Source organism: Anolis sagrei, chromosome 1, assembly GCF_037176765.1.
Source record: "Anolis sagrei isolate rAnoSag1 chromosome 1, rAnoSag1.mat, whole genome shotgun sequence".
NCBI lineage: Eukaryota > Metazoa > Chordata > Lepidosauria > Squamata > Dactyloidae > Anolis > Anolis sagrei.
The window spans coordinates 215197316-215210984 of record NC_090021.1 but is presented as its reverse complement, the minus strand read 5'-3'; the positions used below and the strand labels follow the sequence as shown (position 1 = coordinate 215210984).

The window sequence follows — 13669 nt, the reverse complement described above, 5'->3', positions numbered from 1 at the left end:
ATATCTCCTCCCGGTCCCCAATTCCACTTTCTTCTGATATCTCCATGCATGTACAGACAGAAACATGATAGGATAAATGACACCTATACCACATACTTTTAGTAATGTGGTTTTTTGAAAATTGTAATTCTCATATACAAACCAATTAATTAAAAATATTTTCTTGCCATTTAATGAGATCATGAGAGGTTTTGCAGTTCAAGAATTTGCAGTTCAAGAATTTGCAAAAAAATATAAAGAAAAACTGTGTGGAAACAATGTGTTTTGCTTCTTTTTTAAATAAGTACAGCTGCTTCATTTTAATTTTTGGATATATAATGATCAAAGTGGGGGGCCCTGGTGGTGCATCGGGTTAAACTTCTGAGTTGCTGAACTTGCTGACTGAAAGGTTGGTGCTTCGAATCCGGGGAGTGGGGTGAGCTCTTGCTGTCAGGCCAAGCTTCTACCAACCTAGAAGTTCGAAAACATGCAAGTTTGGGAAGGTAACAGCACTCCATGCAGTCATGCTGGCCACAAGACCTAGGAGCTGTTTATGGATGACACTGGCTCTTCAGCTTAGAAATGAAGATGAGCACCACCCCCCAGAGTCGGGCATGACTAGACTTAATGTCAGGAGACACCTTTACCCTTAGTGATCAAAGTACTTGATAAACTAATGCTAATGCATTGGATTCCACCTTCGGGAGGGTGTAGGAAATTAAAATACAAAAGCAAGTTAAGTAAACTGTTTAGGTAGTGCAGGGAATACTCCTTTTCACATTACTTGATGCAGTGTACAAACAACAGCTTTACCAGCACACCCACTTCATCCTCCCACATGCCCGCTCCCTTTTCATCTACAGTGCTTCACTTTCCCGCATGCCCGCTCCTTTTTCAGCTATGGCACTTCACTCATCTGAATCTGAAAGCCCTGAGCTGAAGAGTGACAATACCCACTCTCTTCAACCCAGTGCTTTCAGACTCAACTGGGTAAAATTCCATAGCTGAAAAGGAAGTGGGCACACTGGGAAATGAAGCATCAAAGGTGAAAGGGGAGCAAGCATGTGGGCAAAGCTTTGTGTATACAGTGCAGAAAATCAGGTGAAGAGGGAAGCCTGGAGTCTTTTGTGAGCTAGTACAGTGGTGAATCTGTCTTCCTCTGCTGGCTACACTATATGCCAATCATCTGATGGCAGTACATTGGGGCCATGAATCAAGGCTGCAATGATTATGTGAAGAAAGGAAAAATACCAATTTGGGTGCCCAAAAAAGAGGGTGTGACTATTATGCAGTGGCAACCTTTACGCAATGAAATACAGTTTGTCATCTTATGTGCAATGCATTATCTCATAACTACAAAACAAGATACCAGCCAAAGTGTTCCTGGGAGGTTTGGTGTCATTATATACCTGAATTTATTATAGACCACCTACTTCTACTATGCACGCAATGGTTTTCTAGAATGACTGAAATCATCACACGAGAGTCCAGGGGTTAACTTTCATTACGAAAGATTTCAATTCAAATTTCCAGTGGGTGTTTTTTCAAAATAATCAATTTCAGAACTAAAAAAAGGATTATGCTTTGATTACAGATGTGATAAAGAACTGAATAAAGTATACATGAGTTTGTATGAAGCTATGCCAGTACCAACAATGGTGCTAAAAGCCACACCTGCATGTGTCTTTATATCTCACATGGAGGCTTCTTAAAACTGCAAAATGTATAGGCTAGGGTTGGTTATAATTAATGTGATTAGAGAACGTACGTAGGAATAATTAATTTAAGCCCTTTTTCCCCTGCTTCAGTCCTGAAGAAAATCCCCTTTCAGAAGCTGGTATTAGCTTTGGGCAGAAAACTCCCACTGGCACATTAAAAAAAAAACTTTACTTTTAGACCACTAGAGCTTTTCTTTATGAACGTACAATCTGTTGCCCAGATTTCTCAGTTTATGGGAAATCTTAAACTAGTCATGAGAGTGCTGAATTCCCAATTGGAGTAGTGCGAAGTGGTCATTATTGACAGATAATTTCAAAATAAGGGTCAGACAACTTAAACATGAAGAGACAACAGTACTTATTTATTTGTTCGATTAATATTCCACATTTATCCTAGAAGTATTATCCAGGTCTACTTGATTTTGAGGAAAATCTTCAGTCTCTTATGAAAATGGGTGAGAGTCTACTCCATCTAGTTGTCCAAAGGAAGACTATTCCCATGAGTCAGGTCTTTAAAGACTTACAGCCTTGACAGAGTTGTGTAAGTCAGTGGGACAGACTACCATCCTTTGTCTTCAGAACCTAGATTCCTAGATTGCCCATACCATGCTAACTGAACTTCTAGATACTGTGGGTAATTAGATTTTGTAGACTTAAATACCAGAATCAAAAATTTGAAATGGGCCCTAACCCACTGCGAAAAAATCAAGTAGACCTGGTCTACTTATTAATTATTCCTACGTACGTTCTCTAAAGCCCTAAACGGTTTAAAGCCCTAAACGGTTTAAAGCCCTAAACGGTTCTGTCCCAACCTACCTATCCGAACGTATCTCGGCCTATCAGCCCACCAGGACCCTAAGATCTTCTGGGGAGGCCCTGCTCTCTATCCCGCCTGCTTCACAGGTGCGGCTGGCGGGGACAAGAGACAGGGCCTTTTCTGTGGTGGCCCCTCGGCTATGGAACGCCCTTCCCATGGAGGTAAGATCAGCCCCCTCGCTGATGGTGTTCCAAAGAAGATTAAAAACCTGGATGTTCGAACAGGCATTTGGTTAATCGGTGCAATGAATGTGATGATTACAGGAATGGTAAAATGGATGACGAAACTGTATCACGATTTTAGTCATGAGATACATTGGGTTGTTATTGTTGTGTCAATATTGTGTATTATGCTTTTATGGTTTTAAATTGTATATTGTTGACTGTTGTACCTTTGTTGTAAACCGCGTTGAGTCGCCTGTTAGGCTGAGAAACTGCGGTATACAAGTAAAGTAAATAAATAAATAAATAAGTGTAGGAGTGCTGTTGTTGTGTGCCTTCAAGTTGTTTAAAATTTAAGGCAACATTAAGTCTAAAGTTTAGGGTGGAGGCAGGTAAATGACTTGGAGGGATGCATCCAGCCCATGGGCCTTAGTTTGACGACCCCTGATCTACATGAAGATCTTTTATAGTACATCTCTGTGATGAGAATCTCAGCCAATAAATGTTCTCTGTTCTTTAGTTAAGAGAATCTCCATAAGATTTTCTCAAAACCATAATCCATATTATTATTATTATTATTACCATTATTATTATTATTATTATTATTTGTGGTGAATTTTTTATATTAAACATGAAATTTATTTTCAACAACAAGAATGGGTGTTTATGTCTGTATTCAAACTACCTCTAACCTCAAGAAACCAAGATATATAAAAAGCTAGAGACTATATTAAGGAGATCCTGGGACCATGCATCTCAAGGTTATTTCATTTGTAATCTTGATCAAGTTTAGAAATTAAATATATTTGATTATCACCCTAGTTAGGAGAAACAACTTCTAGGATGGTCTGGAAAATCACATCTCAACAGAGCTGCTATTTCACTGAGAAAAAGACAGAAAGAACGTCCTTCTGCCTCATAAGGAGAGAGAAACAAGCAACAGAAAAGTTTGAATGAATGAAAACAACAAAAAGAAAGATTTTTTTTGGGGGGGGGGGGACCAGGGAAAGGGAATTTTTTTGTAAATATATTTGATATCTCCAGTTTCTGACCTTTAAAATAAAAAGCAAATGTGAAAAATTACTCACCTTCTGAGTAAGCAGTGCTTGCACAACCTGGTTGGCCACCTATATAAGAAATAAAGTACATTTGAGCTGTATATTATATTAATTTCCTTAGTGCATCAGACATTCTTTCTTATATACTGATTTTAATCTGTATAGAAATTATTAATTAAATGCAGAAACACATTTTAAAACTATACAATGACATTTTGAATGTTTTTCATATATTTTATTATGTAATAGCTTTTTCTATATGCATACCTACTAAAATAAACTATGAGCATTATTTTATGAAAGCAAAATGCTACTTTGTAGCTGATATGTATTCATGCCAATTCATGTATATATATTTTATTTTCTATTCAGAAATAAAATTCATTTTTTCAATAATTTCAGTTTGAAAAAAATTCCATTCAATGAACTAAAATAAGCAAAAATCAAAGTATTTTCTTTTGATAAATCATTTTATTCTTGTATGATCTAAGAATTTGATTCATACTCTAATAAAATCACTCAATACTGTCTTTTCTTTCCAAAACCAGTCTCTACCCTAAAGCAACAAAGGAAGGAAAAGACATAAAATAGCTCAGTATGTGATTTAACAGAAGACACAAAGTGATAATAACCCAAATGTCCTATATATCTCAAATCCACCTGCATTGCCCTATAGGCTTTTAGAACTTACATATAATGATGTTGCTTCTGTCTTGTACTTTCAGTCTAACACTGTCTAACAGTAAATGGAACAAACCCTCTAATACCTCATTACTTTACTTAGTGACTTGAAATTACTTTTTAAAAATAAATACAATGCCACCAAACCTCTAAAAAAAGTGTCCAAAGGTACTATAGAATTGAAGCTGCTTGACACCACTTCAACTGTCATAGCTCAACGCTAAGAAATAATGGTTGCAGTTTTGCGATATCTTTAGCCTTCTCTGCACTAGAGCGCTGGTACCTCACCCATCTGCAACTCCTATTATTCCATAGTACTGAGCCATAGCCAATAAAGTGGTGTTAAACTGCAATAATTCTACAGTATAGATGTACCACAAACTAGTTAAATGGTTTTCTCTGTAAAACCACTTCCACTGGGCACTTAATGGGCTGAACCCATCACATGTATACAATTCCGTTGCAATTTGACCCTGACAGCCAACTCCGTCTGCAAAAGCTGCATGGCGGCATAAATTGAAGGTAGAATGAACTCTTTTAAATATCCCATGTTTGAAATTAAGGATGCATATTTATAGAACTTTTGTCTAAAAACAAAACCTATGAGCCAGTATAAAGGATAACTGATGCAACCAATACATCAGGACAGTGTTACCAAACAGTGGGTAGACCTACCAACATGGGTATTTAATAGAATCTTTGTGCTGGCCATGGACCGTAAAAAAGTGTTGCTGTTGTTGTTGTTGAATAGAATGGATAAGCAGTATCTCTCTATATTATACCGGTTTCAGTATACCACCCAGTGGTCTCTTGACTCTCATTATCATATGTGAAACGTGTCTTTTTCCCTTTAAATAAATATCAGTTCTGCATCTCTTCTTGATAATGATGAATATTCAAGTTGAGATGTTTCTATGACTTCATTTAGCAATGAACTGTGGGGATTTGGGGATAAAATTCACTTTGACAAACCTAGATTCAGCCTATGCCCCCACCTTTATTTTTATAATCACATTAGCACAAGGGGCAGATGAAAATTATTTGCACACATTGCTATTATTAGATTATGTTAATGTAACATAATATATGTGAGGCTTCTCTTAAAAGGTGTTTGGAAGCTGCAGCAAGTGCAAAATGCAGCAGCCGGACTAGGGTCATATGTGAATTTGGGAGGCCACATATTGTTTCATCATAGAGGTTTCAAGGAAGGTTTCAGTGGTTTACCATTGCTGTCCTCTAAGAAGTAAAAACAAGAAACAAGTATGGCGCCACTTTTTTTTGTTAATGAGAGATTCCTCATTACTGCTGCTTCCCACAATTCAATTCATGGTGCTGCTTTTGCCCTTAATGCCTTTCAAAATATAAATATAAATATAATGATTTCTTGAGTAATCAATGAAGAAATAATTCACTGGATAAAGTGAAAATATGTGGACAAAACCTAATAGAGGTCCAACAAATAAACACAGTAAATTAAAGCAGCGGAATAGGAATAATAGGTAAAATTTGCCATATCATAAATTATCATTTATTTTTCTGGGGATCTGGTCCATCCATTTGCTCATTGATGTACACTACAAAGTTTTTTACCTGTCCCTGTGCAGTTATGGCTTCTAATTTAGCAAGTCAATTTTCCCATTACAGTCAGATGCCACACCTTGCTTTTCAGCAGTCTAATAAAATAGGATGATATCCTTTCTACTTTTTTTGCTATTCTATTCTAGATACTTAATGTATGCTACTTACATACCTTTTCCTGTATAATTATTTTCCTATGTAATTTTCCCTGATGCACACCATTATCACATTGTACACATTGCTGCACACATTATTTGGATAAAGAACTGCAACATGAAAAATGGAAAAGGCAGAAAACAAAGAATAATTTAATTCTTGGTTGTGTATTGGTTTTTAGAAGAACGAATTAACTGGCAATGAATGCAAAACAAACAACCCTTCCATTCTAAGCAATAATAATAAAGGATATAAATATGACAATGATCACACCATTTAAAAAGTAGATTTTATAACTAGCAAAGATTGTGGCCCAAAAGGAAATTACAATTTTGGTCAAAACATGAGTAGGATAAAGTGATATAAGGGGAATAAACTAGTTCAGTCTTTTGGTATTTTTCCTATCATTTGTGCTTCCTTGAAACTGTTTCTTCTTGAAACCAAGGCTTTGCAGATGGTTCTTGTCTCCAGCCTCTTAAATAGGCCATTGCTTAACTTTTCATTGGTCTGACAAATCATTCGCTTAAACTCCAAAGCACAAGAAGTCACAAAATATATACAGATGAAGTTCTCAGTGAGGAAGATAGAAAAATTCTACACTTTGACTTAGATGACTTAGATGAACAGCTGTTTGTTTTTCATAAAAAAATATTGGACTAACCCATATAAAAGAAGAGCGAGAGGAAAATAAAATGTGAAAGAACAATGGAAATATAGGTGAATTTCTGTTTCCTAGATGAGGACAGAAGCATAAATAAGAAGGTACTTTGGATAATAAATTGTAGCAGAAGCAGCAATTCTAAAACATAGTACCTCATCAGACAGGCTAATTTGCCCGTTGTACCCTGGTTGCTCTCCACTTTTGACACAAAGCCCATTATAAGACACACAGGAACTTCCAGCTGGGCTCTGTGCCATAAGAGGAGAGCAAGTGATGTATGCCACCCCGGCAACACAGGAGGCTTCCCGTGTTGCCTTAGGAGCAATGGGGGGAAGCCGGGTAGTGACAATTCCCCCTGTGGGATAGGAGTCAAGGTAAGGCGGGCGATGTGTGGCATGAAACAATGGGTTCTCCTCATCCCTCGCCGGGTCCATGAATTTGCCACAATGTGTGGTGAATCCATGGGACTTTGTGAGGTCCTCAACTTGAGCATGCCTGTATTACAAGCATGCATGTATTGCAAGTAGCCCCAAAGTTTCCGAACTGCAACCCAACTTCAATTCTTTTATATACAATTTGACTATTTAATAAAATTAGGTAATGGGACCAACATACCCATACAGTTTACATCATTGTGTTAATTTATTTTTTCAGCCAAAATCATAGTTGTATTTTTCTAAATATGCCAATTCAGTATAGGCTGGATACAGATGGGCTGAAATGGGTTATCAAAGTTATTTTTATCATCTCAACATATTACTCTATTGCATTTGGTAATGTAAATCCTTAGCAATTATTAAATTTGTGACTAGCAAAATATTTCCTTACTTTTCTGAACACATCAAATGACTCAGCTCTAAACAATTATAACCAGAGAGTGGAAATAGCTAGTGAATTGACTAGTTAAATTGTTAACAAATTAGATTTGTATGCTGGTGAGGCTTGACTGTCTAAATTTCCCGATTAACACCGAATTGGATGCCATGCTTTATTAAGTTAATTAATTTTACCTTTAAATTTGTTAGAGTGGGTAGCTTCTCCTCTGGCAAATTCAGCCAGATAAGAAGACCTAAGATAGAGAAGGATTACAATGGGAAAGAGTGCTTCTTGTGGAAGTAATGGTAGAGGGGGGGGGGGGATTGGAGAACAATTAAAGAGCAATGGAACAGAAAAAATGAATCCTGGAATGGCATGAAAGGAATTGGGTAGCGGATGATTAGTTTGCTCAGCCTTGAAACATCCTTGTCCCTTGCAGAATATTAGGCCTTTTAGACTGCATAGTTGGTGCATTCCGCGAAGCCTATTGGTCTGTTTGTTGTTTGGAGAAGGATGCATTATGAATCTCTTCAGTTCTTTTTCCTCTTTTGATTGTATTTAGGTTTCTGTTTTACATTTTTTAATGTAAACTGCAATAAGCCTCTTGATAATCCCTTAGTACATTTATTGCTCCTTGCAAACTGCTGGGCACATGGGTAATAAAACAACATTTCTCCCTAACTCAACTCCCTCTTTTCCTTCTGTTTTGTTCTCTCTGTTGAATCCTTCCTTGTCTTTTCTATCAATTGCTTGACAGGGGCTGCATAGATTGAAGGTTTTAGTGAAGTTGGGAATAATTAACATGGAATCAAAACAATAATTTAACCAAGTCCAAGTGATTCCCATATCTACTCAGCAACAGCACTGAAGGGTTAAATCAGAGCCTTACAAACATTTCATGTTTGTTACACACTTTCTAGACATGCATCATTTTGTGGCACAGTAATTAAAATTTACTAACAAACTGGAGGTTAAACCATCGATTACAAGAGATATGAACTTAAATTGTAACATATCTCATGGAAACCTTTCAACTATACTCTTAAAAATACATTATTTATTGCTTATTTCACATAGACTCAGAATTTCTCATGACATTTGCATGGCACACCTACACACCACAGGTGTTACAACTAATGTGTTACAACATGTTTGGAAACCTCTGGCTTAGATAATTAAGTGATTCCCCCCTCCCCCACCTTTGCCCTGGAATAATTTCCTTTTCCCTTAGGATTTTTCTATTTCTCCCTTTTCATTCTGCTTTTCATTCACACCATTCACTTGAGGGGATTTAGTAAGACTGCAGTTGCTGTCAAAAGATAAATCCATGCCATTATATTCTGCAAGTCTTTCTTTAACAACAACATGCTCATACGTTAAGTGAGCAAACTATCTGAAATAAGCATACAATTCCTTGCAAACTTTTTACATTATTCTCTATCAACCTTTAACAAACAAATGATCCTATCTTTTAGGGCAGTCTTTTCAACATGACAGTTGCTGGATGAACTCCCATCACCCCTAAGCAAGAAATTCTGTATTATGGGCTGTGTACTTCATCTGAAGGGGTAGGGGAATCCAAGTGGGAAGAGGCAACTTTAAATGGACAAATAGAGTACAATAACAAAATTGGGTCAAAAGCAATAACCTCCCTGCCATTCTCTGTAAATCTTATTGTTGTTGTCATATGTTTTGAAGTCAACTCTTTGCTATGGTTTTCTTAGCACCATTGATTCAAAGGAGACTTGTTAATGCCGTCCTCTTAAGCCAGAAAGCATGTGATTCACTCAAGGCCACCCAGTGGGTTTCTGTCCCCAAACTAATGGTTTAAATAATGAGCTAATTAGCAATACTTTAACTAATCAAATGATTTAAATTATTAGTGTTGGTGTAATGAATTCATTTCTCAATTTCAAATGTTTAACACTATCGAATTAATTTTCAAGCCCATCATTTCAAGCTCTGATTAGGCAACAAAACAGAGTCCTCATTTTCAATAAGATGAAATTCAAATTATATCCACTAGCTTTCCAGCAGAGGTTTTATTATTTATTTTAACAAAATTTCTGGGTTAAATCATGCAAATGTCAAGATACCCTAGAGCTAAAACAATCCATAATATATTACCAATATCTTGGTCACATTGTTTGGTTAAAGAATGTTTTAAAATGGCAGGAAATTAGAATCTCTTTGCATTGGTTCTGAACACAAGCTGAAGACTGGAGGCTCCAACATTTCTTGTGGCTAAATTGGCATGGTAATTTCAATATATTGTACTGTGACATATCACATTGGGCTGAAAAGACGGGATCTGAGCTTGACAGCAATCTCTGCTGCCGCTAATAACATGAATAAATATTATACCACTTCTTCACAATAAACTGACAGTCAAATTCCAGAATAGGAAACCAGGATTAAGCATTTAAACCCCAGGTCCCTGAGGCAGGAGAAAGGTAATCCTGTTTCTTGTATTAGGTTTCTTAGAGACAAGGAGAAGGGTTTAGGATGTTTTAGCGGGGTTGTGTTGGCTTTTAATTTTTTAAAAAAATAAATGAAATTTATTCCTATATAATGCAAAGCTAGACTGTTGAAGCACTAAGTATTTTCAAGTATAAAACAAATCACAGTTATATCAGTGTTAAAGGAAATAGCAGTGATAAATAGGTATTTTCAAAACAATTGTCTGAATTACAATCAGAATTTGAAAATTAAAGCTACTAGTCTAGCATTTTGATATCTTCTGTTCGCTTCTTCTACTACTATTACTTCCTTTTTGCAGTGAATGAATTTTTAAAAATAGTTCATACAATGTTTATTTTCATGTTAACATTAAGGCAAGGTTCAAAACAAGCACAAAACATATGGACTAAAGAACAATAGTTCTTTTCTTGCAGAATAATAACAGCAACAGCAATTTCGTTCTTCCTATTAGACTATATTTTGTGTCTGTACAATGCAGCAGTTTTCAGTTGCTGTGCTGTAAAAGGTTTGTGGGTAAACCACCTCAGTGAGATCCATGCAAATGTGCAAGTTGAAAACCATGGGCTAAATAGTGTGCTTGATTTTTTAATGAGTGGTGTGGGATTTGTGCAGTTTGAATATCTGCATGAAATAACCAATAAAGGAATTATAATGAAAGCAAGAAGGGAAAGGATCTCCTCCTATTTTTCCTCTTACTCTGTCCCTGATTTCTCCATTTCCCAACCAAGGAGGCAGTGGCATGCCCTTTTCTGAAGAATACCTAAAGGTATATGACAACAGCCACCTGAACCGCAAATATCCCCTTCTTCTCTACTCTGAGGTGCAACAGCAAGGCACTTTAGCATGGGTTGGCTGGGCATTCTTGGAGGACCTTGAGGCATTATTTGTGCCAGCGTTGACCAGTGTGTCAACTATGATCTTTCCTAGACCAATATAACCTAACAACAATAGCCCATGACTAATAATCTCCCAATTACATTACTGCAATGTGCTATATGTGGGGGCTCCCCTTGAAGAATATGTGAAAGCTGCAGCTAGTGCAAAATAATATCTACTTGACTACTGACTAGAATACCATATAGGCAGTGTGAAATAATGGTTGCCAATACATTCCTACTTTGAATTGAATTTGCTTGTAATTGTGTTTAAAAACCTTGTGGGCTTGGGACCTCAATATATGAGGGGGATCACCTCTCCTTATCTTTGATTGCTCATGGATTAAGGTCTGCTGGGGGTGGATCTCCTCCATGCTCCACCAGTGCGGTCAATACACTGTGTTAGGAAATGGGAGACTGCCTTCTCAGTTATTGCACCCCAGCTGTGGAAGCCCCCCTCCCCCGAGACATGATTGGTCCCTTATGCTTGTGTCATTTAGGCACCAACTTGAATTTTGGTTGTTCATCAGAGTCTTTGGGACTCATTCATTAAAAGCAAACACATGTGTACACAGCTTTTGAAGCTTTTAAATCTGTGTATATTTCATTATTGCTATTTAAAACATTTTAGCTTGGTTATTCTGTTTTGTTGAACTTTGTAATATGTTTTAATGATTTTTGTAAGCCATTATGAGATCTTTGATACAGGGTGGGGTATGTGTGACATTAATAATACGAACACTAATATGTTTTTATACCAAACCCACAATTTCCATATACATTCCAACATTTATTTCTGTGCAGAATAATCTATTGAAATGTTGGTATGGGCAAATATTGAGTAAAAACAGTGAAGAAATATTCATTTTCACTCACATCAGGGAGAAAACTACACAAATAATTTTCCTCACATATGAGGACCATATAGTTGGAAGATTTACATCCTGACTCTAACCACATAAAATGCAGTTCCAGGACATTAGATAACTGCCTCTCTGCAGCTAAAGCTAAGCCTTTCCCCCTCAGGAAATCCAGAAGTCCATGTAATGAAAAACAACAATCTTCTAAATGGTTCTGCAGCTTCACTATTTTTTAAAGTAACTTGCTTCCCACTTGCTTGCGAGACCACAATAGGCCTAACAATTAGTGGGGCTTTCTTTCTTTCTTTCTTTCTTTCTTTCTTTCTTTCAAGGATATCTAGGATTTCTTATTTTTAATTTTTTTTCAGGGTCTCTTCTGATTCATAGTAGACATTATAATCCATTATAGTAATATGTAAACTGGAATTCACATATGTGGACTATTTGGGAAAAGCTTTGTGGATTAGTGTCGAATCATCTTTCATTTATCTGGTAGTGAAATTACCCAAATTCTACTGAAGACAAACAATGAGTCTACAAAATAATGTTCAAACTGTGCAACTGATATTCCCTCATGTTTGAGATAAAAGACCATATTCCATATCATCCTTTCATTTCCCTTCCTACTTCTGAAATAAACTACATTGCAAAGTGCAATACAATGGAAAACGCATGAATTAATTTCTGTACCACATTTTTAATCGCCTTGGGATGATACCCTCAACATAAACGTTACCTAGGCACTTGCATTTCGCCATTTTACTGTCCCCAGTCTATTCCAAGGAAGAAGACAGACTATGGATATTTTCCAAGGAGAGAATGAGCACTTCTAGCAGCCCCTGCATACGAAGACAGAAAGGCTTTCCCTATTTTTTCAGCCATTAGAACTACTAGAAGAACCATTGTAGCAGTTTGATTATTTTGCTAGGACTCTGGGAGACCATGGATCCAACCCCCGCTGGTCAAGGAAACCCAGCAGTGATTTTGGGCAAGTCACACACTCGTAGCTTCAGAGGAAGTCAATGGCAAACCTCTGTGAACAAATCTTACCTTTCAACAGATTCAGTTTAGGATTGTCGTAAGTCAGAAATGATTTAAAGGCAACAACATTAGGAACTATTGCTGCTATTCCCCCACTCCTTCCACAGCACAGTGTGTGTGTGTGAGAGAGAGAGAGAGAGAGAGAATTAATGGATGTGTGTGAATTGTGTGCATATCTCTTCAAGTTGGCGTTTGACATATAATGACCCCATGAATTTCAAGGGGTACTTAAAGATGGGTTTCTCAGTTGCTTCCTCTGAAATATAGCCTCTAGCTTTCCTTTGCTGTCCTCCCATCCAAGTACTGTCCAAAGTTAAGAGTTCTCCCCACTTTATGATACCGTAAAATCTAGAAATGTAGCACACATCTCTCTCACAAATTGACCTTGCTTAGCTTCCAAGATCAAACAAGATCTGGTGCCTTTAATGTATTTAGGGGATGGTACCAGCACTTAAAAGTAGGCTGTAATGGCTGCTCTTTTTAAAAGTGTGGGTTTTCCTAGAGGCGGAAATGGGAAGATTCAGAAGTGATTTTATCTTCTTGGTAGCCACCCTCCCTCTGCGATACCCCTGTTCTGGGACAAAAACAGGTGTGTCCACCTTACCTCATCAAGGCACCTTTCATACTGTTCTCTCTGGTTTTCATTTTCCATCGCCAGTGCAGAATTCTCTGCCTGCAAGACACAAAAAATGTAAATTAATCAGTGCATAAAGTGTCAAACATGACAGCCAAATCAATACATTTACCCTATGCACCTCACCAGGATCCATATCAAAGTTATTGGAGA

The 13669-nt window shown here is 37.1% G+C and overlaps 1 protein-coding gene across 4 annotated transcripts in view; it reads right to left on the bottom strand.

The window, feature by feature from the left end:
- The window catches only part of NCKAP5 (NCK associated protein 5), a 797184-nt gene that overhangs the window by 192404 nt on the left and 591111 nt on the right, over positions 1 to 13669 (bottom strand). For all 4 annotated transcript variants that reach the window (XM_060775780.2, XM_060775773.2, XM_060775800.2 and 1 more), the window contains 2 exons: positions 13487 to 13555; positions 3764 to 3802 (listed from right to left, as the gene is read on the bottom strand). In XM_060775780.2, coding sequence (XP_060631763.2) covers positions 3764 to 3802; positions 13487 to 13555 — 108 coding nt within the window. The remainder of the gene's footprint in view (positions 1 to 3763; positions 3803 to 13486; positions 13556 to 13669) is intronic.